Raw genomic sequence first — 24,357 nt, forward strand, 5'->3', positions numbered from 1 at the left:
ATGTTTAAGAAGGGGGGGGGGGGGGGGGGGAAACCTGCACAACATCAATTACAGCAAGAGAGAGGAGTGAGAACATGTGAGAGAAACAGCCCTGCAAACACTGAGGTGCTCCAGGCGCCAGCGCAGAAGTTCTCCTGCAGCCCGTGCTGAAGACCATGGTGAGGCAGGCTGTGCCCCTGCACCCATGGAGGTTAACAGTGGAGAAGATCTCCACCTGCATCCCATGGAGGATCTCACACGGGAGCAGGTGGATGGAGCTGGAGGAGGCTGTGACCTCGCTGGAGCAGGTTTGCTGGCAGGACCTGTGGACCCATGGAGAGAGGATCCCACCCTGGAACAGGTTTGCTGACAGGACTTATGACCCTGTGGGGTACCCATGCTGGAGCAATCTGTTCCTGAAGGACTGCACCCTGTAGAAGGGACCCACGCTGGAGCAGTTCATGAAGAACAGCAGCCTGTGGGAAGGACCCATGTTGGAGAAGTTCATGGACAACTGTCTCCCATGAGAGAGACCCCACACTGGAGCAGGGGAAGAGTGTGAGGAGTCCTCCCCCTGAGGTGCAAGGAGCAGGAAAGACAACATGATGAACTGACCGCAATCCCCATTCCCCATCCCCCTGTGCTACCGGTGGGGAGGAGGTAGAGAAATCAGGAGTAAAGTTGAGCCCGGGAAGAAGGGAGGGGTGGGGGGAAAGTGTTTTAAGATTTAATTTTTATTTCTCATTATTCTACTCTGATTTGATTGGTAATAAATTAATTTTCCCCCAAGTTGAGTCTGTTTTGCCCATGATGGTAACTGCTGAGTGATCTCTCTCTGATCTTATCTCGACCCACGAGATCTTTCGTTATATTTTCTCTCCCCTCTCCAGCTGAGGAGGGGAGTGATAGAGCGGCTTTGGTGGGCACCTGGCATCCAGCCAGGGTCAGCCCACCACAACAAGAGGCTTGTGGTTGAATCCCTTTAGGTAAAGGAGGGAACTGAGTCTGGATATTCACCATGATATCTGACTGATCTATCTTGTGTATGAAACGAGGTCATCTCCTGCTGATCATGGAGAGGACAAAGTTTTCAGCACATTTTCACCGTGTATTCATTGACTGTGTTGGGCACAAATGGAAGGTGAGAAGCAGAGAAATATGTGCTTCTTAGGTCTGCATTAGGTACCACGCCAGTGAGGCTGAGGTGTGACTGGGGATGCATTTGGAGAGCTGAAATGATGAGAAATGAGCTTTAGATATAATTAGCCAGCAACTGAACAGAGGTGCTCAGCATTCCCATTTTAGATTTCAGCATCTGCATTCTTCCTGAGTCCCTTTCTGGATCTGACCTTGAGCTCCAAAACTGAGAGCATATTCAAATGGCATCCAGTGACTGAAGTATCTAATTCTTTGGTATTGGTGGGTCTTGGGGATCAAATTTCAGGATCAGTGTCTAAAGGTCAAACAGATCATTTTAGAGGGCAGTATCTTCTGAGTATCTTTCTGATGTTAACAGAGACTGAACTTAGGTCATCTTTGTTCGGTTAAGATTGAACATATCCCAAGTTCCCATAACAAAAGCATGGAAACCTTGATAATATGAACCCTGACAAAAGGAAGAAGGCATGAGAAGTCGTAGCCAAAGCTGGAAACAATAATGAGAAATAGCAGCAAGTTCCTATACTGAGAGTAGCTCCACTTTCAGATACGTTTGCTGACTGACTAGCAGTTTAGATACAAAACCTGCTGGTGTGAGTTTGTCGAGGGGTCAGTTATCAATACAAGCAAAAGCCTTGTTTGCCCATGCAGGGAGTTTTTGAAATGTTTCAATGGCAAATGTAATTGCATTGTGGCAATTACTATCCAAATGACATAACTTTTCAATCTCACTGCTACTGGAGAAGTTCATGGTGACCAGAAGAAAATGACTGGCTGTTTTTATATTGGAAAGACATGAGCAGAGGCAAGGGATACCTCTTGCATTCTGCCTTAAGTGAAGTCAGCTCATGTGGGCTCCTTACACACTTGCAAAGCCTTGACTCCACAAGGATGAAGGATGGGAGCCTTGCAATCCAATTCAAACCAGACACCATGGTATAAGGTTGTTCTCTGCTCTGCCCTTTGGACCAAAAGGCATCACATCCATTGAAACCACACACCAGTTCCCCAAGAGCTGAGCTTGTGAATCCTCACTTTTCCCATGCCCATGCTTCCTAATCAGCTTGACCACACTAGCAAGGAGACAGACCCCCCTCTTCCCACTCTTCTCAGTGCCTTGTTGTGCCTTGCTACGGCTGCACTGCTATGAGTATTCCACATTGTTTTAAGCTCGTGGCTTGGAGAGTTGGCTGATTCATTCGCAGGGCTGAGGTCTTCAGTTCACAAAAGTGATCTTCACTAGAACCTTTGCTTCCCCTTTCCATCCCCTCTCCCTTGCAATAATGCGCCAGTCCCATGTGAATAGATTATTCTTGACTTAAATTTCTCTGACTGTACATGATAAAATACTTGTTTAGAAATAAGCTACCACATGTGTTACAAAGCATTCAATGGACAAATGCAAAAATATTGAATCAGGATGTTACAAAAAAATCAAAGGTACAGCAGTTAATGAAAGCACATACATTTGCTTATGAATGTGCTTAGAACATAGTAAAACATCACATAATTATGTACAAATAGCACTTTCCATTAATCATTTCAAAATCATGACTAAAGTATTTATAAACTTTACCATAAAGTATTACCAAAGTTCTTCTGACAGCCATTATATAATATATTGAATGCCAAGCAGCATAAAATACCACCAAAAAACAGAGATATGTTTTTGCATCAGAATTCCTCTATTCCTCACAGATCCATTACTCATCTCCACTAGATTAGTCACACTATTCATATAAGCTGAGGACCACTGAGAAAACAAGTTCAAGTCACTGAACATAACTTTAAAAAAGTAAATAAAAATACTTACATTGACTTTCATAATGTTCAAAGGGTTTCAAACAGATAGAGCAAAAATGCTCCACTGTGTGCTTTTCCTACTAGGTTTTTCCTATTTCTTCAGCCTAGAAGCTTCCTCTCTATGATTGATACATTCCCTCTCCTGTTCCCAAGGACAGCTTTCACCTTTTAAACTATCTACTGTAGTTAAAAGAAATATTGTTTGCAGCTTATATTAGCAGCAGCAAATGTTTGGTCATGAAAGTTCAGGCATCATAATTAACATCAATTATCTGAGTTTTATGAAAACACTTTCAGAAAATTCATCAAATTCCAGGTCCAATTGGGGGAAAGAAAAAAAAAAAAAAAAAAAAAAGAAAAAAAAAAAAAAGGTGGCCTTAACAAAATAACTTTATTCTTCTTAGAAAACTGAAATTGAAAACCTGACCCAAATATGAGCATTCGGTGTTTTTAACTTAGACATATTTTTTGCAAATGTCATCCATTTGGACCAGTCCATCAACTCTGACAGCTTGTGCAGTGTGGCATGCCTATATTATCACTGTACCTTATGTAAAGGCACATTATGTACACCATGTACTTTATTCTACAACATGTACAGAAAAAAACAAAACAAAACAAAACAAAAAAAACCCCCAAAAAACAACACATCAAATTTAGTAGTTCTAAGGGAAAAAAAACACCCTAATTTATTTTTAAGCAGCAGGTATCTTTCTGGATAGTTAGCTCAAGCCACTTTTGCTAAATTCTAAAACCGCTATCTGAGTAACAAGAAAGAGCGCTGAGTTTCCCTTCCCTCCACTCTGATTAGAAATGGGATCCACACCCCAGCTGGATATTTCCAGTTCATGCCCACTAGAAATAATTTTCTGTCCGATTGCCAAACGTTGTCCCATGTGGCCAGCAAAGGTTGGACAATAGCAGTAATACAGCTTCAAGTAAAGAGCTGAAAACGATCCCTTGCAACCGGAGGCCTCAATTCTGCATAGTTTAATAATTCTAGTACCAAGATTTAACTTCCTTTTTCCCTTTGAAGTATTCAGTGCAAATTAATCGTATTGTCAATGCTAACGTTGCCTACCTTACTTATTTGTAAGGACATGTTCAAGTGGCATACTAGAAGGTTGATCCTGCGGTCTGTACTTAACTAGTAATCCTCATGCACACTAGTAACCCCATTGAATATCAATATAAGATTGCGGTGCCAGGGAAAGTTAAACAAATCCTGAGGAATCTGTTTTATTAGCATTTATAGGATTTGTGTGTGTGAGCGTGTGTGTGTATACATCCACACTTGGGAACAGTAGTTACAGGAAAAAAAAATATAAGGGATTCCTCCGGGGACGATAAGCGCTGCTAGTTCTTGAGCTCATACCAACGCTGATGTTGCAGCCTGTAAATGTTAAAATACCTGATGATATTTTCTTTCCTGAGGAACTTGGTGGTATTTCTCACAGTTAATACATTAGCCAAGCACATCAGACAAAAGTTAAGACCCGCACTGTGCTTGGCCCCACAGCCCTGTGCTCCTCAGCCTGCACCCGCCTGCCGTCGCGTGGGCTGTACGAGCGGGCGAGATGGAGGGATGCAGGAAAACGACACGAACGTGAGAGACCGAACCCACGGCCCTGCAAAGGTGTCTGCCGCAAGAGCTGACCGGCAGGCACCGGGGCCGCTTTCACGGACACGGGTGGGCGGCAAGCCCCGGCCTGCCTCCTGCCCCTGCCCGGGTCCTTCTCCCCCGCCACCGACCCCCCCGAAACCGCCACCGAGGCGCCCCTGGAAACCCCCCCGGTTCCCCGCCGCGGCCGGGAGGGGAGGGGTCGCGGGGAGCCGGAGGGGTTCCCGCGTGTGCCGGGAACCACTCCGCCTGCGAGACTCTATTTGCGTCTCCTTCGGGATTACCAGGGGAAAAAAAAAAAAAAAAAAAGCTTTAAACCCCCCTCGTTCTGAGCTTCTCCTTCGTCAACTCCTTCCCCGGCATCTCGTCTCCGCGCCCGGCATAAAAGAAGCCCCTCGGGCTTACCCCCAGCGCCATGCGGACACGCGTGGGCTGCGCGCCCCGCAGCCTCCGCCACACGCCTCCCTCCGCGGCAGGCCGCGGGGAAATGCCCCGCGGTCGCCCACCCGCGTAACAGCACCCCCACCCCCCCCACGCCGTGGGGCGCGCAAGGACTCGGCGCCTCCGCGTAAACCCCGGCGCCTCCCGGCGCGCTGCAGCCGAGACACGCGTGACTCGCGGGGGGAGCCGCTGGTAGAGTTTGTGCGTGGGGTGGCAGAGTTGTCTGTCTGGGTTTTTTTTTTCACCACACGTTTTCCTCTTTATTTCCCATTTTTAGTTTAAACCCTCGGGGAGTAAAAAAAAAGGCGAAATATTCCCCTGCAGTTGGGCTCACCTGAGAAAGAAACGCTCTCCCTTTGTGTCCCGCTCGGAGAAGAGTTTCCCCCTCGCACCAAGGAAAAATGTTATTTAACAACAGCGCTTGTTGCGTGCGCCCGATTTGTGACTCAACAATAACGTTTCAGTGAAAATATGATCTGAATATTTAAATAATTAATTGTTTCATTTATTCTCCTAATTTATTTTCGTCCCCGGCGTGGAATTTCTTATTAAAACGGAGGGAGGGAAGCCCTTCCCCGAAGGTCCCTGCAGCCACCTCGGACTCACCGAGTTGGATATTGCGAATCCACCTCGATAGGTTTGGGCCACCCTTGTAGCAACTTGATTTTTCTTTTTTTCTGTCGGGATTATGTTGCAAACATTCGCAAGCCTGCCCTTTCTCCAAACCACCGTAATTTGTTAGAAACGTAACGTGCTCCCCTCTTTCCTTCGAGACACAATCACTCGTCCCCATATATTGTTTACAGGACACAGAAATGTCCCGTACAGTTTCCTTCCCGGGATTAGCGATAGCGGAGCTTGTTGTATGCGACCCGTTAGGACCTGCCTTGAAATACAGCTACTTTTCCGCATATATATATATTTATATACTTATGTATATATTTTTCCCCCGTATAATTTTTTTTTTACCTCTGCTAATGAGTCCAGTTTCAGCGGCGGGCGGAGGTTGTATTGAATTTTGAGAATTTCCCCGAAAGGCTGCAGTTTCTTTTCGACTGGTGGGTTGAGTTTTGGGGTTTTTTTCTAGATTAATTTTGGTTTGTTTTGCTCGGCGAAAAGTCCCAGCCGGAGCATGCTTCCGTAAAAAGAAAAACATAGCGGCGGGTTTAATCGCCGACTGCATCTGCCGTCCCCAAGCCTGCGCCAAGTGTCCCCTTGCGAGGGGTACCCCTGCGAGAGGGGTGCGGGGCTGCTCCTATTTTGCGGGTAAAAAGGGTAAAACGGGTCACACGGCCGGGGCTCCCCTGCGCGACCGTTTCGCTCAGGTTTCCTTGACCTGGAAGGCAGCTCTAGCCTAAATCCCACCCAGGGCGGCGGGGCAGAGCCTGTTCCCGGTCCCCGCCGCCCTCTCTGCAAAAGCCGCTCTCCCCCCGTCGCGCCAGCCGAGGGACGGACGCGGCACCGGGCACCTGAGCCGGGAGCGGAGCGGATTTGGGACGGGACGGGGCAAGAGGCCGTGCGGGCAAGGGCCCGGGGCCCGTCGAGGCGCCGCTTCCCGCCCCCCCCCCCCCCTCTCCCAGCCCCTCTCCTTGCCCCGCGTTTCAATCAGCAGATGCAGAAGGTGTCCCAGCCTCCCCCCTCGCCACCCCCCAGCTCCCCCGGGCCCGGTGAGGGAACCGGCTTCCCCGGGCGGCGCGTCCCCGCGGGGGCGGCCCGGGAGGGGTGAGACGGGGCAGCGGTGCCGGCGCGGGGGTCCGCGCAAGTCCCGCCCGCGGAGACGGGGCCTCCGCCGGCGACGGGGAGGTTAAAGAGCGTGGCCTTTCCCTCGACAACGCCGGGCCGGGCCCTTTCTGGTGTAATAGGATAATTACAGAGGGGCGGGCGAGCTTAAGCAAACACACTCGCCCGCCGGCCAGGCCTCTCCCGGGGATTAATAGTAAGGACCGGGGCATTGTGTTTTGCAAACGGCGATCCCATCCCCCTCGGCGCCCTCCCCGCGTCCGCGGCTGTAGAGCCACGTCTCGCCGGGCTCTGCCCGCCGCCCTGCCTGGTCCCTCCTCTTCTTCGCGCCGACGGTTTTCTCCTCACTGCTTTAACCGCCGGCTGCAGCCCAGCTCCCCCCGCACGGCCGGGAGGCTGCTGGAGCCACGCGTGTCCCTGCGCAGCCGGCCCGCGGGCGGCTTTTTGCAAGGGGCCCTGGACGGGGCCGGTTCCCCGTGGGAGCGGGTGTATGTACGTGCGCGCGTGTGTCCCCACGCCTGTGCCCCTCGCAGCAGCGCGCAGGGCTCCCCTCGGGCTGGGGCCGCCCCAAAGCCAGGCTTGTCACGGCGCGGTCCTGCCCGGGCCGGGGTTAATCCTGTCGCTCGGGTCATGGCGCGGGCGGGAAGGGGGGACCTGGGCACCCCTCGTGTTTTAGCGGCCGCTGTGACAACCTCTGCAAAGGTGCCCCCCCCCCCCCCCCCTCCCCGAGCCCTACGGCTACAACCCCGTGAGCGCCGCGTAGCCCGTCTGTGCCCACGCCGCAGTGCGTGGGGCCGCCTCCGGGTCTCCGCCGCCTGGAGGCGAGGGGGGGCGGGGGGGGCGGGGGGGGTGGGCCCGCGGGGAATTTCTTCACCTGCCCCCAGAGAGCCGGTTCGGCTGCTCCGGGGGTTAAGCCCCGGTCACCGGCGGCCCGCCGGGCAGCGGAGACTCACGTCGGGGGCTGCTGAGCAGCGGCGGCCGGTGCGGCACCGGCGGCGGGGGTCTGCGGGGCCGCGGGGTCCCTGGTCAGCGCCCGCCGCCTCCCCCCGGGCTCGGCCCCGCGCTTTCCCTCTCCCCGCACGCCGCAGTGCGAGGGGCCACGCATATACGTGCCGGTGCGGACACGTATATATACATACATACGCACCCGTGTAATGTATATACGACATACATATAATGTGTATATACAGTATAAATGTGTGCTGTGTGTGCATAGGATACACGCACACATATGTCTGCGTGTGCAGGTACATTTTGCCCCTTCTACCCAGCGCCAAAACAACGGGGGAAGGTGCTCGGGTGACTTAATGGCGGTGCCGTGGGTCTGGTGAAGGAGGGCCCGCGCGTGTCGCCGCCCCACCCATGCCCGTGTCCCGGCCCCCGCCAGCTGCCGGCGGGTGCAGGGTGGGGGTGCGAGTCGCCCCCCCCCGCCGGCGCCGCGGGGTCACGGCCGGTGCAGCAAGCGCGTACGTGAGCGACAACAGGTTACGGGGCAAGGGGGCCGCGGGTCCCCGCCGGCGCTCCGCGGTCGCTTAGGGGGCCGGGGGGAGCGGGTTCGGGCTGCCACGGCAAACGGCCCCCGCCCCCGGGTCCTCCCGCCCCGGCCTCCCCGTCCCATCGCCAGTGCTAATCGCGGCTCTTTTCTGGCTCCTCTGTATTTGGGTCCCTCGGAGGGCGCTGCGCGGGAGGACACGTCACGGATACATTATCCCCTCCCCTCCTGAGGCTCTCCTGGCTTGCTGCAGCCTTTGCTAAAGAATTATCCGAGGGGTCCACTTCAGAGCTCCTTCTGCCCCTGGAAAAAAAAAAAAAAAAAAAAAAAAAGGGGGGGGGGGGGGGGGAAAAAAGCGGAGATATCGGTGCTCTCAGACGAGGAGCGTGGCGGCTAGGATTTCCGACAGGAGGGGAATTTTACCTTCGATCCTTGCCGTATGGTGAGGATCGCTGCTCCTTGCGGGAGGTGAATGTAGCAAGCCCTCCCTTTGCCTTTGAAAGGCATGTCTATGCGAAAGAGCCACCGCTTTGCTCTTTAAATACGTGACAAATTAAAAAAAAAAAAAAGAAGAAAAAGGAAAGAAAAAGAAACAATTCCCGATCTTGCAAATTCTTTTTCTTTAAAAGGAAGGGGGTGGGGGGGGAACCCAATAAATAAATCCGACAAAATCAATCCCGCGCCTTTGCCAGCGCTCGGACTTGTTTGGAAAGAGACAACGCTGAAGTGGCACTGGTCCCGAGGAAAACGGATCCTTTAATTTGACTCCGCATGAGAACCACATTTGGAGCTGGGCGCAGCGGCCGGAGCGGCGGGAGCAGCCCCGCGGCCGGCAGCACCCCGGGCCCGCAGCCCCGCCGCCCGCCCAGCCCCGCCGGGCTCGGCGCCCCCCGCGCCCCGGCGCTGAGGCGGCCCCTCCTCGGGGCCGGGGGAAAGCGTCTCTCTGCCGCAAGACCAGCCGCCGCCCGCCGGGAGGGAAGCGCCTGAAGGAAATGCGAGCTTGGGATCTCGGAGCACCCCAGCCATCAGCTCCCTCCGCACCGGCTTTGACTCTCGTTTAGCGGGGGGCTGCCCTGCCGGCTCCCCGTCTCCTCGGCATCTCGGGCTGCGGGACCAGAGCAGTTTGCACTTCGTTAAACGAGCAGCGCGGTCTTTCCTTTCCTTTTCTTTTTTTTCTTTTTTTAAAATTTTCTTTTGAAGAGACAAAGTATCCAAAAATGGTTCAGCCTGCTTAGCCCAATGATTTCTTGCGTGGACGCTCTATTTTAAATATTTTTTTTATTATTATTTTTGGACGGGGAAGGATTGAGCAGAAGAAATCCTTCAGCGAAGGGAGCCCGGTGATTTGCTCCCCGTTGAGGAGAAGATCCGATCCCAGCTGCAGGCAGAAGACGGTGGTTCGTGTAGGTCTTTCAGTCTCGGTTTCGAAGCGCTAGACACGGCAGGGTCAGAGCAGCACTGCCTTCTCCCGAGCGGCTCGCCTGTCGTGGTCGTGGCTCAGAGATCGCCTCCCCCCTCCTCGCACCATTTCTGCTGGTGTTGTTTTTGTTTGGTTGGTTTGCCTTTTTTTCCCTCCCCTTTCCCCCTTTTTTTTCTCCCCTTTTAATTTTTATTATTATTATTATTATTTTATTTGATTTGGGTGAATTCCCTCCCTCCCTTCCTTAAACGAAAATACTAGCTCTGAAGCCGAAATCCATGCCCCCTGCAATTCGGAAGAATCGGGTCTAATATGCCAGTGTCATCTTCGCCTTGCAGTAGTCGCGATGAAGGAAAAATCCAAGAACGCGGCAAAGACTAGACGGGAAAAAGAAAATGGAGAATTCTACGAACTGGCCAAACTCCTGCCCCTGCCCTCGGCCATCACCTCCCAGCTGGACAAGGCGTCCATCATCCGCCTCACCACCAGCTACCTGAAAATGCGAGCCGTCTTCCCCGAAGGTAACGGGGCTCCCCGGGAGGGGCCGTTCGCCTCCCGCCCGGCCCGCACAGGGGGGACGGGGCAGCGCTGCGGCCCGAAAGGTGGAGGGGGGGGGGGCACAAACTCCGAGACGACCCCGCGTCGCCTCGAGGTCCTGGGAGGGGGGGGGGGGGGTGTGCTTGCAGGGTTCTCAGCACCGGGTGGCAACCGAGGGGCGAGCGCGGGAGAAGCCGCCGGGGGTGGAAAGGAGCCGGCTTGCCTGGGAAGAGGAGGCAGCGCGGCGCTGCCCAAAGCCAAGGCTTGCCGCGGGGGGGGAGGGGGGGGGGGGGCGTGCGGAGGGCGGGCTGCAAGCTGCAGCTCTGGACCTGTGTGGCCTAGACCCGAAAACAGCTCGCCGCGGCTGCACATAGGAAAGCGAGCCCCCCCACCCCCCCCCGAGCCACTCCAGGGGTACGGACTGCGCGGGGAGCCCGGCCGGCGGCGGCGGGGCAGAGCCGTCCTGTTAATGGCCACCCCTTTTCTGTCTGCTCCGTCTGCTCGGGGGGACCGTCCCGAAGAGAGCGGGCTCCCCTGTGCCCGGCATCTGCGGCCCTGGGAGGCAGGCGCCCCGGCCCCCGGGGGAGGCCTCTCGGCACGGCCTCGGGGAAAAAAAAAAATAGTGTGGGTGTTGTTATTATTTTGGTTTGGTTGGAGATTTCTGGAGGTAGGGAAGGAGGCTGGGAAATAAGGCGCGGCGGCTTCTCAGCGAGGCCCCTCCGCCGTCTCCTGGGGCCGGGGAGAGCGGGGAGGGCCGCTCCGAGCCCACCCCGCCCCCGAACGGGGCCGGCACCCCGCTGCTCCCCGGCCGGGGCCGTGCGGGGCGGCTAGCGCCGGTGGCTCCTGCAGCCTCTCCGGGGAGACACGCAACAACAGGCCTGACACCCCTCTCTCCTTCCCCGGGGGTTTGGTAAAAAAAAACAAACCTCCCCCCACACACCCCACTGTCAGCCTCGCACCTACACCCCGAGCGCCGAAAGGGCGCCGGGTGGGGGCCGCTTGGGGCGAGAGGAGGCGGCGGGGCGCACCCGTGGGGAGCCCTCGGCCGCCCGCCCTTTGCGCACCGCCGCTGGGAGCCGGTGGGAGAGGTGAAACGAAGCGCTGGTTAGTGTCTGCGAGCGGCTGAATAAAGCCCAGCTCCCCGCTTTTGTCATTTGTTTGTGCCTCTCTGGACGGGGCGGCGGGTGAAGGAATTAGCAAATTCCGGAGTGGAAGGTCTGCTCTCCGTCGCGGTTTCTAAGGAGCTTTATTAAAAGGCTGCAAATTAAAAATAAATAAATAAATAAAAATAAGGGGAAAGGGGGTGCGGGAAAAAAACCCATTCCAGACCCAGAAAAGCTTACCGTTATGGGCATCTAATTCGGTAATTTCGAGAGCAAGTACTAGCAGTGCTACAGACAGCCAGGGCTCCTTGAGCGTGCGCTCCCGAAAGGCGCCGGGTTAGAGGAGCAAGAGGACGCGGGGAGCGGCTCCGCTGTAATTTTCAGCCATTATCCCCCATCGGGAAATTTCCCGATGAGAAATAGAGCGTCGTAATTTCGGGGGGCCGCTCGCCGGCCCTGGCTGGGGAGCATGCCCCCGGATGGCTTTGGTTTAGGGAAGGAAGAAAAGTGGCACGTTTCGAGATGCTGCAGGATGTGCCCCTGCTTTTCCAGCCCTACTGATCCTCAAGAGCAACAAGACGGCCCCGAGAGCAGGTTTATACCCTCAGCTCGGGTGTGTTTTATGTGTCTGTCTTCCTTAAACAGGCCGGGCGTGCGCTTCCGCACACTCTGCTTATTAAGAGCAACGTTTAAATGCATACAGCGAATTCCTGATCTTTCATCGTCTTAAGTACGGATGGAAATACATTTAAAACCAAAGCTATGCATCCAGGGATGACAGGCCGGGGGAATAACCGCCTCCGGTCCCCGAGCTCTGCGTTTAATGCCTGGGAGGGTGGAGGGCAGAGGGGGGAGCCGGGGAGAGGCGGCCGCGGGCAGTGCCCGCTCCCCCGCCGGCTGCAGGAGGGCGTTTGGTGCCGGGCGAGGGGGTGCTGCTTCCCTTTCCCTCGGGATTTGTCTGCGGAAGGAGGGGAGGGGGGGTCCTCTCCCCACCCCATACCCGCCTGGTGATTTCCAGCTGACCTTACTGGGAGTGGAAGGCGGGGAAGCCCAACAGCCCCGTAGGGCTGCCCGGCACGGCATCTTAAAATCTGGGGCAGCAAGACCTGGGGAAAGAGCCCCTTGGAGCACGCTGGACCCGATGGGGGGGACCCACATCCGAGGTTCTGGGGCTTGAAATAAGGGTGGGCACGTAACAGGCTCCCTCGCCCCGGCGGCCTCTGTTTGCGGGGCGGGGAGCCCCGCCGCCCGCGCTCCCCCGGGGGTCGGCCCCGAAGCGGCTGACGCCGCTGGTCCAGCGCCCCGGGCCGCCCAGGCCGGCACCCCCGTAGGGGCATCACCCCCATAAGGCTCAAGGGAGTTTACTTCTTCCAGCCCGCGGTGGCGAGGGGGGGACACACAGGCCTGAGACGCCTCCAGCGTGCGTGCTAGGCCCGGGGTAGCTGCAGCCAGCGTGATCTGAAGCGTTGTCCAGCTTCCCAACTGGCTTCCAGCTCTGTCTAGACTGGAAGGGGAGAGAGAGAGAGAGAGAGAGGGCTGTGTTTTTAAAAACTCCAGTGGATGTCTCCCCCCCCCCCTCCCCCCCGCCCCCGCTTTATTTCCAGAGCGAGCTGACACGTAGTTTAGGCAAAGTTTAAGACCATCACCGAAGGTGTCTGATCCCAGCGCTTCGACAGGGCTTGTAAGGGGGTTAGGACAGATCTCCCCCTGCTCACCCCGGCTTGGGTTTTCCCGAAGATGCACATTTTGGACTGAACTCACAGATCCCCCCGCGGAGGCGCCCGATCAGGCTTCAAGAAGTGAGAGTGAAAGGAGATTTATATTTCAACTCCTTTCTTCCCTCAAAGTGCAAGCACTGGAAGGCACAATTTCGTGCTCCGATATCACAGATTTTGCCGTGCGGTTTCGCTCTGACCTTCAGATTCATGAATTAAAGTCCAGGAGACAGCAACCTACAGCCTCCCCCGCGCCCCCGCTCTGTAAGATCGTCTTCTCTTGTGTTTTGAGTTTTTGCCAAGGCATTTATTACTGTAGAACAAAAAACCACCACGGGACTTCTTCTGTCTTGACTGTCAGTATTTTTTTTTTCCTGAAAATGTGCTAATGAAAGAAAGAGACGCGAGAATATATTGTATTTAAAAACTGCCATTCTCTGCCTCCCGGTTATGGCAGGCTGGTTAAATTGTGACTCTCTCCCTCCTCCATCCCCGGCGCAGTTTCCAAAACTGCCTATAAAACTGTGCATTTATGGATGTTTAAACCGGATAGGAACGAGCTTATCAATAAGTGACCCAAAAGATAATGTGAGCTATACAAAATAATCTGAATAAAGTGACTGAGCGGTAGATCTTAGACCTCTTCCTTATTCCGAGACGCAGACAATAGAAATTACTAGGAGCATACAGAGTTTTCGGTCCCGATTTAAACCTGGCCGTGAATGTATATTTTAAGAAAACCAAGGCGAATTTGCAGCTATTTAATTTTCATACGCGCTCGGAAGAGCTTCATTAGTGAATGAAATAAATAAATAAAGCCCGAGCCGACGGCGCGACTTATCCCCCTCATCAAAACCTCGTGCCTCTATTGTACTAACCGCTAATAGTGGCATTAAAGGTCTTACTAAAACAGAAGTGCCATTAGGGCTTCCCTGGAGCTGCGCGGCCGCTGCCAGGCGGCGGGAGCCGGCAGCCGCGCGGTGCGGGGACGGGCGGCGGCGGCGGGGTGGCTCCGGCCTCTCCCGCCCGGCGGGGAGGGAGGGGGACACAGAGGGGGTCACTGCAGTGGTAGCTGTGGCTCTGCCCGGCACCTCGCTGTTTGGCGTGCCCCCGATTTCGGGCCTGTTGACGTGATCTGGTGTTTCTGGCTCGCTGGGAAGAGCGGGTTTGTCCGGGTGTCCTGGAGGACGTCTTTGTTGGTTTTTTTTGTTTGGTCGGTTTTTTTGATTGTTTGGTGTTTTTTTTGTTTTTTGTTTTTTGTTTTTTTTTTTTCCCCCTGGGACTTGGCCTTTTCCTTTTTTCCTTTTTCTTTTATTTTTAAAAAAACAAAACCAAAACCCAAACAACCTAAAGCCTTGCTCTTTACGCCCGTCGCTCCCATCGCCCAGCCCTCGGCCGCCTTTCCAGCCGGTGACGCCGAAGCCCGCAGGGAGGAGGCGGGAGGCCGGGCACATCCCTAGCCAAGTTAAGCTAACGCAGCCCTGCTCTTTCCCAAAGCGACCCCGGCGTGGGAGCCTCCCCCGCCGAGGAGAGGTTACCCCGCCGGAGCCGGGGGCTCCCCGGCGGCTCCAGACCCGGCCCGGCCCCCCGGAGCCGCTTGTCAAGCGGGGTGCGCTCCTCTGCGCCGTCGGGGCTGAGATACCTCGCTCCCCGCTGCCGAGGGGGCTTAGGGCAAGGTGCCAGCTTTGCCCCGTGCCCAGTGCCCCGCTGTCTCCCCACCTCACGGGCTGAGAGGCCACCCCCCTCCTCATCCAACCCGAGGCCTCGCTTCAACGAGGGAGCCAAAGCCAGGCGGAGGGCAGGGTCTACCTCCGCCCCGTCCCTGGCGGGCACCGGGGCTGGCAGCTGGCCGCCCCCCACCCGGGAATTTCTCTGCTGCTCTCCCGGCCGAGGGAGGCACAACCACGCTGGGGAAAGAAAATCCCCCAGGAGAGGCGGCGCTGAAAATCCCGGCGCTTGTAGTTGACCCAGGTTCCTTGTGAAAGGTGGCGATTGAATAACGCGGGGGGGGACAGAGCGCTCCGGGGGAGCCGGGGAACAATACAGTAGACACAAAGGAAATACTCCAAGTTACAGAGCAATCCGATACTTAACGTAATACATCGCTAAGTAATTCTTTTAGCAGAATCCCAAGCAGAAAAGCTACCGGGCTTTCAGATGTGTGTGCGTACGAATTTATATATTTGGAGAGCAAAGGTGGGAGTTGTTCACAAATATTTCTAGATCTTATTACAGTTTAACTCACCCCCCGCTCCCTGGAAACTGGGAAATGGTACAAAGTGAATGTTGAGGTACTTTGAAAAACAGCCAGAGATGTCAAAATCGGGGGTGGGGGGGTGGGGGGTGTGCGACGACGGACGGCCGTGCCCGGGTTTGTCGAAGGGAGGGGGACGCGTTCGTATGAGCACCCCCAGGTCTTTCAGTAGCACGTACTGTGGGGTGTCCGTGCAAAACCCCCACTCTGTCCCTGGGACGAGTTGTGGGAGCCGAACGTGCCGCCCGGTGCCCGGAGGGGCTGGCGGGCACAACGGCGATCAGGGCATCCCGCTGTGCCCGTCCCGCCTCCCCCCCGCGCACGGTCCCTGTCTCGGTCCCGCTGGGGACGGGACCAGCGGTCGTTAGAGGCGGGCGGAGAAGGACATCTCACCCATGTTTGCCGCCGGCGGGACGCCAGGAAAGAGGAGGTTGCGCCTGGGACCGGCGAGTCGCCCTCGCCGCAGGCAGCGCGTGGCCCTGCCAGCTCCTGCCCGCCGGGCAGGGCTCTGCCGCGGAGCCCGGCTCCGGTTCGCCCGGCTTTACGCTACCGGCAGCGCCCGGAGCCGCCCCGACCCGCTGGCTTTGGCGATCCCCTACCCTCCAGCACGGCAACGGGGCTGCGCTTGGGGGACAGGCCTCTCCCACGGGTGTCCCCAGCATTCGCAGGGAGGATGCGCCAGCTGCCAGCTCGCAGGGAAATCGCTCTCTGGGTCGGGCTCGCAGGTTAATTCGTGCTGCAATGGGGCAGTTTTAAACGTTTCTTTCGAAATGACCCCTCCGGCACCGCAGCGGCGTCGGAGACCCGGCAGCCTCTCCCGCCGGAGACCCCTGCCCGGCCTGGGCCACCCCAGCAAACCCCCAGCGGGTCTGAGCGGCGGTGTCGGCGGCTCCGCTGGACTCGCTCCAGCCCAGGGAGTGAAAATGGGCGTTATTTACTGGCAGGGCAGGAGCAGCTCGGCGGAGTCTATTGCATCCATATGTTTACAGGACGTACGCCGCGCGTTTGCAAATCTCTCGGAAGACAAGTTAACGGGCGTTAGTCCTTTATCTGAACGTCAGGTTTTATTCGTTTCGTTTCCACCTTGAAAGCGATCTGCTGGTGGATTAAATGATAAAATCAACGGCTTTAAAATAAGCTTAGACGAATGCCAGGCTGATCCACCAAACGCGTTTACGTTTGATGCGTGTTCGCAACTGCAACTCCGATTTAAAATTTCAAAGGGAACAAATCCGCGCAAGTGACTTTTTTAGTTCGGGTTAGGAAAGAACCTTAAAAATAGTGGCGATTTCAGGGATGCTGTGAAGGCGTCCCTGGCCAGCTGTGACGGACAGGACGGAGCAGATTGCCACGCACGGGTGCGGCAAAGGCATGGTTCGTTCTTGAAGAGCTTCTTCGTGAGTGGCTCAAAGAGTAAATCTGCTTCGTCCTGCGGGAAGTTAGGGCTCGTTTCAGGACAGTTTTCACACCGCTATGCGCAACCCCCTTTGCGGAGTTACGATCCCGTGTTTCGAGGTTTGCAATTAGTAAACAGAAATAAGGGCAAGCCGCGCAGCAGCAGGACCTACTCTGTCGTTTGCGTTTGCTACCGTCTCGGGAAAGGGACTGCAGGATGTCTCTGAGGTCCTCAAACTTCCCGCCCCGGGGGAAGCGGCGTTTCAGCAGACAGAGCCTTTTGGCGGCTCCCTGGAAGTTTAGGAGCCTTCTCCAAACTGCGAATTTGGGAAACGGCGGTAGAAAAGTGCGACTTTTCGTTCGGCTCTTCAGAGCAAGTTTCCCACCGCGTGGCCGGGCGCCCCTGTCCGCGGCGGGAGGGGAGGTTCCTTCCCCTGCCCGCAAGAAAGCGCAGCCGCACGCCGGCACTTCTGCGGCTCCGTTTGGAGAGACCCGCCGGCGCGACCGACCCGGTGTGGGGAGACAGACGCCTCCTCTTGGGACTGGCCTTGGGTGCTGCCACTGCCTTGCGACGCCGGGAAGCAGGCGCCAGGGCCGGCCGAGGTCCCCGGGGTACCCCGCGGTTGCCCAGCGGGAGCGGGGCGCGGGGCCAGGCACCGCTGCTGACACCGGGGCACCGGGAGGAGAAACTCGGGGGGAGGCACGGCGGGCAGCCGCGCTTCGCCGCGCGTCCTCTCCGCCGCCCCCCCTTCCTCCAGTGGGAGACCCTGTTCCCCCCCAAGGGCGGAGAGAAAGGCTCCCATCGTTTCCAGGCCAGGGGTACCTGCGGACACCCGGCCAAAGGACACGCGGATCCGGGGGGGCTTCAGGGGGGGCGGTTAGAAACACGCTCAGAGCCGGAGCTCGGGGCCGGGCTCTCTGCCTGGGTGCCAGCTACTTCTCCCTCCCGGAACGGAGCCGAGCGGGGCTCCCGCCACAGCGGCCTTCGCCCCGGCCAGCTGGCGGCGGGAAGTTTCTTTGAAAGCAGCCGGTCGGTGAGAGGGCACCGGAGGAAAACGCGGCACTCGGTTTCACGGCTGCACATCGGTTTGCGACGACACTGAAGGCTGCCCGGGCTGAAGGGCGCAGGGCTGTGAGCATCCATCGCTCGCGTGGGCGCCCACGCGAAACGCCACAGACGGGACCCCCGGGGCCCCCGGCCGCAGCGAGCCAGGGCGCTTGCGGGGTCGGCGGCGCCGCGGCCGGCAGCCAGCACCGCCGGGCCGGCAGCACCGAGCGTCCCCGCCTTCCCCCGCCACCGGCCCCTCCGCAGCGCTTCTCGGCTGCTGTTGCCCCGAGGGCTGTCCTTTCTCTCCAAAAAGGGGGCATTAAACGGGTGCGGTCCCGTTCCCCTCCCGCGCGCCCCCCCCCCCACCCCATCTGTGCGCTCTTGCGGGCAATGGCACTCTGCAGAGTCTGCCATCAGGTGTCGACGGGAGTCTCCAGCTCCTCGGCTGGCGCCGGTAGTGGTCTCAGCTCCACCGGGGAGCTGGTGCAAGCCCTCTTTTCATGGAGGAAATGAAAAACAAACAAACAAACCAACCCCAGACCACCACCACCCCCAGCCCACAGCTCCATCAATAACTTTTCGCTGCCACCGCGGCAGCGCCGGGCGCACGGGCTCCCCCCAGCCCGCCGGGCAGCGCTATGGCGGAGCGGCGGGGCCGAGCCGGGCCTGTCGGGTGAGCGGGGCCGGGGCTCGGCCGGGGCCGGGCCGGCCGCGGGCAGGGGCTGGGGAGGGGGAGTGAGGGGGGCAAATCTGTGCAATCGCGCCGGCAAACTGCTCGGTCCAGTCCGTGCGCAGGGGAAGAGGCCGTCGGGGCGGTTTCTCCCCGGCTGAGCCCCGGTCCTCTTTAACCTCCTCAGCCCCCTCCCCAGCCGGGACCCGCCTTGGCCAGCGCAGGGGTCGTCGGCACCGGCACCCCCGGCGGCAGGGGCGGGGGGACGGCGGGGCGGGGGGCAGCGCCGGGCAGGACCGCGGCGGGTGTCGGGGGCCGTTCTGCTGCACCTCCCGCGGGGAGCACGCGTGGCCGGGGCAGTAATTGACGGCAGGCGAGTGCCCCGCAGCTCCTTGTGCCTTCCGTGTGGGGACACCCCCGCCTTCCGACCCCCGGGCTGTGCCTGGCCAGGCTGCGGGCAGGCCGGGTGCTCCGCGACGGGCGGCTCGTCCCTCGGGTCCTCAGTAGTGGGGCCAGCCTGCCCCTGCCCTCGGCCTGGCCGCGGGGGACGGCGGACGGACACGGTGCTGCCGGCATCGAGGGGAAGCGGCTGGGGCAGGCGCCTCCGGGGGGGCGGGCGGCTCTCCGGGGAGGCAGAAGGCGCGTCCGAGGGGGTGCCCCTCGCCGGTACCTCCAGAAAAAGAGCGATTCCCTTCCCACGCGTGTGTGTAGGAGGGATTCAACCTTTCCCACTTCCCGAGCCCCCACGTCGCGGCCCGGCCCCCCGGGGGAGGGGGGGGGGGACGGGGGACGGGGGACGGGCCCGGCTCCTCTTCCCGCTCTAACCAGCTCCTTGGTTCCCTTGCAGGTCTGGGCGACGCCTGGGGACAGCCGAGCAGGATAGGGCCCTTGGATAACGTGGCCAAGGAGCTCGGATCCCATTTGCTTCAGGTAGTGGACGCCTTCCTCCTCTCGTACGCGCTGCGCACCGGGAACCTGGTGCTGCGGTGTGATCAGCCTCCTGCCTCTCCTCCTCCTCCTCTACCCGCACAGCCAGAGGAGCCTGGGTGAAACCTTCCTCTTACCCCCGAGCCTCACACCGGCTAGGAGGGGAGAAAAACCGAGACACCAACCGCTTCAGTTATTATTATTATTGTTTTTTTTTTTTTTTTTTTCACCTTTGAGACTAGTAGGAGTAACAGCTTACCACGGCACTAATCGGCTCCCTGTGCACGCCAAGCGTCTCCCAGCCGTAAAAGCGATAATCAGACACCCCAGAGCTGCTGGGGATGTCCCACAGGCACCCCCCGGCGAGCGGCACCGGGGGGCGCCTTCGGGCTGGAGGGGTACCGGGCATCGGGGATCCCCGTTCTCCGCCCGTGACTCGGGAGGGGAAACCTGCGAGGGAGCGCGGGGCTCCCGAGGCGGGAGCGAGCATCTGGATTAGATCTCCCCTGGACGTTAGCACCTGAAAATACCGTTGTTCACAGTCCCGTTGATCTGCTCTGGAATTCCTCCGAATTCCCCCCGCGTAGGGGGAGTTTAGGAAGTCGTAGCTGGGCGTGTGTGCCAGCCGGAGGGGAGGAAAAAAAAAACACCTCAACCCGCGTTTAGCTCCATTTTTTTATATGTGAACTTAATACAGCAAGGGTTTTTCTCCCCCGTTTTTAAAGACCTAGTAAACCGTAATCGTTTAACGGCCGTTTTTATTGTGGGAGGTTAATTCCTGGTCACAGAGCTGGAGCTGTTTTAACGGTTCGCTCGGGTGGGGATAAAAACCTCAACAGAAACCCTGTCGGGACTGTGCGGCCGCTTCCCCCCGCCGAGCCGCCGGCAGGGCTCGCCCGCCTCTGGCCCCGACAGGCCTCCGGGGGCGAGCCCCGGCCCTTGGGCCGCCCCGCGCCCCGGCCGTTGCGCCCCCCCCCCGCCCTCGCCTCGCGCGCCCGCCTCGCGCCCCGGCCGTTGGGCCCCGGCCGCGTGCAGCCCCCTCAGGGAGGTGCCGCCGCTCCCGGCCCCGGCGAGCGGCGCAGGCCGGGAAGGCGCGGGGTGGCGGGGCGGGCGGGCTGCGAGGGCTCCGGCCGCCGAAATGCCGGGCTCGGCCGCCCCCTTGTTACTCCCGCGGCTCTACGAAGCGCCATCCGCCCCCCTGAAGCCCAAAAGAGAGCGTGCTTTCGGAGGAGTGATTTGAAGCAGGCGTTACCGACCGCACACAGGAAATGGAAATCGATAAAGTTCAAAATTATCTCATGTGGAGGTGTTTCTAGTCTTGAAAATTTTGTTCATAGAGGCGATGTCCTATCAGCTGTTTCAGAATCACTAATCTCCCTAGAAAATACTTACCTAGTTATACCACAAAAAACATTGTTGTTACACTTGCTCCTCCTCCCTGTTAGCTATTTCACATTTTGTCTGGCATTAAAAGAACTTAAGTAACATTATATGCTAATCGCCTGTAATACTCATTTTACAGTTCGGTTATTTCTGAATTAGGAGTGCTTAACATTTTAATAAACGCACATTTACTGTAAACTCTTTTTAAAGGGTTCTCAGACTGAAACTGTACATGCGAAGTTTCAGCTTCAGTATGCTTTTCTGTGTAGGAAGCATATAATGCAGTAATGGAAGCACTGACACGGTTTTAGTTATGATGCTACGTAGAGCAATTGCAAGATGACAGTATTTAAAAGCAAAGTTATGGCTAAGGGTGCAATAATTTATTTCCCATTATAATACTTCTACAAAATTTGATTTATGTTCCAAAAAAGGAAAAAAGTAAAGGCAAAGAGTAATCTGGTTTCAATTACATGCTGTAGAATCGTTAGTAGGCCAGAGAATAATTTGGAATATTTTCTTATTGGGGCAGCACTGTAAGAACATGAAGCATACAGGATTTTATTGCTTCTCTCTTGGTTCAGTAACTCAAAAGATGAATTAAAATAGGCGCTTGTTTTATCTGTGTATCTCTTCCAAATGTATTTTCCAATGATGTTTCCAACGATGTATGTGTTGATTGAAGCTTCCTAAATTGGTTAGACATAATGGATACTTTTTGACTGAAAATATCAGATACTTTTGAAAAAAATGCCTCAGGTTGGGCACTGAAGAATCAAGGTACTCCCAAACCGATAGTTTGTGTGTCCAAATCCTGGCCAGTTTTGGCTAACCTGTACCATTTGCAGCATATTATTTTTTCTTGTATGAATTGCATATGACTAAATTAATCTTCAGTTTTTACCCACACAAGTAATATTTCCCTTCCAGTCAATATCCCGTCAATAAGAATTTGTAGGATTGGATCTGAAGTTTGCACTGTGTATTACTGTTAGTCGAGATTCACACACTGTAGGGATACAGCTTAATGGGCATAAATATCTCTCTTCAAGTGTGATAAAGTTTTGAATGCTGATTTATTTTACTTTCTTTTTCTAAGTTTGCATGGTTACATAGCAGACAGTCCTCTCTTCAGAAAGACATTATTAAAAATATAGTCAAAGACCTTTAAAGCATTGCTTACGGTATCATTAAATATATTGCAAATAGCGGTAAGCTGTGTCTGCCAATTATGCCATAAAAAATGGCTTGCATAGTACTAGACTTTCCCCTAAGTACCACATAGCTCAGGATTTGTACTAAGTGCTGAAATAACCAGAATCAACAGGAGAATGTTAACTTGAAGTGAAGTAGTAAAGCTAGCATCTGTAGGGGAATGAATTGGATTTCACAAAGTGTACGTGTGTCGTGGAGTTTGTAGGAACAACATCGGATGAAGGTTTCTGTTCTTTAAATTTTGCTGCTATTTGCTGCTGTTGAAGTTGGATAGCGATCTTCCTCCAAATGACTTTAAATTTTTTTTCACTATAAATGGTTTAAACAGAGTGCTTGCTTTTTACCCTACATCTTTCTCTTTTTCAGACTTTGGATGGCTTTGTTTTCGTGGTAGCATCAGACGGCAAAATAATGTACATCTCAGAAACAGCATCTGTACATCTTGGCTTATCTCAGGTATGAGTGATTTATTCTATCCATCTGTTAAATACAGATACTGGAGTTGGAACCTAACACTGGTGTCTTGCCATGTATATAATGTCATTGGTTTTTAGGGGTATTTGAAGCTTTGACTGACAAATGGCCTTACTTAAATATTCAAGTTTCCTTTACTTACAACCACATCGTGACTGTCTTTATATCTTTTCTCATTCATTGTATTTTACTCCTCATTACCTTTAAGAAGGGTAATAAATAATATGATATTGCAAATTGCAGATATATACAGAGCTTGAAACCCAAACCTGTTGCCCGTGTGGTAATGCTATACGTCTGAAATAAAGTTTAGAATTCACGTCTATATGTTTTAGATTGTGTAAGATATTGAGACTTGCTATGAAATAGAGAGGAAATCTGATGTGGAACATGAGTTTTATGGTAAATGTGCTTTAGGAAAAAAAGGGGGGCAGATTTATGAGTGTTCACATGGAATTCAGGGTAGTTTTTCCTGAGTTTTTCCAGCTCAGTGGTCTTTTCAGTAAAGCGTTTTATATGGTTGTGATAGAACTCATAAAACTCAGTTTACTACTGTTCTGCACAAGAAGTATAAGGGGTTTTTATTGTTTTTTTTCTTAGAAGGACATTTCTAATTTTTTGCCTTCTTGGGATAGGCACAAGGGCAAATAGCCTGAATTTATTGCAGAGTGCAAGTTTCCATGCCTTTGTGCATAAATGTATTACACAAAGTCATTGGTAGCACCTGACCTAAAGCCTGCCAAAGTCCAGTAGAAAGACTCCTAATTAATTTCACTGAGCCATGGATGAGGCTTGCAAGAAACAGAAGTATTTCTTCAGAGCCAGTTACAGCTCAGACACTTGTCAGAGTTAAATAAAGTGAAATAAAGACTTAATAGCAGAGGGAAGAAGAACGAGGAGATCAAGGTGAGAGAGAGCAGGACGTTCTAAAAATGTCTGGGGAATATGTCCTGGGCTATTCCAATAAACAGAGAAGGGGCTGAGTTGTGGGGATGATATGTGTAGTTTAACTTTGGTGGCAACTAATATTTTTCATTGAAAAACTATGAAGTTCTTTGTATGTGTGTTTATAACAGTGATATTAGAAATAGTAGTTGTGAGAAAAATAGAAAAAATAGAAAAATAGAAAAAGCACGTATATAATCTCATAAACACTTCTGAATCCGAAGGCAACTACAATCTCTGGTTTTGTACTCTCTTTTAGAAAAAGCAATTTTGAGAGTCAATACTCTGTGTGGATACTTTTTTTCTGCCAACTTTTAAAAACGTGTCCAGGGAACATTCTTAGTTCAAGCTGTTTGTTCAACTGAGTCTGCTACCGCATAGTATTAGTTGTTTCATAACATTTAATGCACTTTCAAATTACTTCCAATATTGCTTTGTTTTAGAATAAACTTTCCTAGAGAATGGCCATAATTTCTACTCTGAATCGACGGTCTTATTAAAAGTTTTTCTCACACTAACTTTTTGAAAAGATCCACCACAGTGCTGACTGCTTAAATAGATTCATTTAGTCAGTACAATTATTCCAAAGCACTGAGTGTTCCCATCTGTCCTTGCTGAAGTAGACTTTATTTGTCTCATGCTGCTTGCTGTTTGATAAGTGCTAACTGATCTTCCAGGTTTTGTCCAGAAATTGTTTCTTTCTTTTCTTTCTTTTTGAGGAATATCAAGTCATCAGATCTTGTAGGTCTCAGTTGTATCCAGTCATCTGGTGAAATTAAAGAACCACGGGATCAGTAGGGCACCAAATAGACTTTGTCACGTTCAAGGAGAGGGGACGGAAACTGTCATACAGGCTTTAGTCATATTTAGCCCTCACGGCCATCTGTACAGTCTGAATTCCATGTGCATTGCACATTAAGTATCTATAAACCCTTAGTGCAAGAGGTGTCGAGGAAAACCAGAGGATTTGGTCATATTGCTTATTGAAGTCAATTTAATAAGCAAAATCACAAATATTTCACTTTAGCAGAGATCTG

The 24,357-nt window shown here is 54.5% G+C and overlaps 1 protein-coding gene and 1 long non-coding RNA gene across 3 annotated transcripts in view; one reads left to right on the forward strand and one right to left on the reverse strand.

Annotated features, from left to right (window-relative positions):
• Positions 1 to 9,492: 9,492 nt before the first annotated feature.
• LOC141939149 (uncharacterized) lies at positions 9,493 to 10,260 on the reverse strand. The gene is made up of 2 exons (XR_012627483.1): positions 10,148 to 10,260; positions 9,493 to 10,031 (listed from the first exon to the last, which is right to left on the reverse strand). It is a non-coding gene; the product is annotated as an uncharacterized LOC141939149 (long non-coding RNA).
• The window catches only part of SIM2 (SIM bHLH transcription factor 2), a 62,028-nt gene continuing 47,346 nt past the window's right edge, over positions 9,676 to 24,357 (forward strand). Inside the window, exons 1-4 of one of the 2 annotated variants that reach the window (XM_074858322.1) lie at positions 9,676 to 9,786; positions 9,993 to 10,175; positions 19,224 to 19,306; positions 22,268 to 22,357. In XM_074858322.1, coding sequence (XP_074714423.1) covers positions 10,001 to 10,175; positions 19,224 to 19,306; positions 22,268 to 22,357 — 348 coding nt within the window. In that variant the 5' untranslated portion in view covers positions 9,676 to 9,786; positions 9,993 to 10,000. Of the gene's footprint in view, positions 9,787 to 9,986; positions 10,176 to 19,223; positions 19,307 to 22,267; positions 22,358 to 24,357 lie in introns of those variants that run through there. The other variant, XM_074858321.1, reaches the window with a different exon arrangement.

Source organism: Strix uralensis, chromosome 2 (genome assembly GCF_047716275.1).
Source record: "Strix uralensis isolate ZFMK-TIS-50842 chromosome 2, bStrUra1, whole genome shotgun sequence".
In the NCBI taxonomy this organism is placed as follows: Eukaryota; Metazoa; Chordata; class Aves; order Strigiformes; family Strigidae; genus Strix; species Strix uralensis.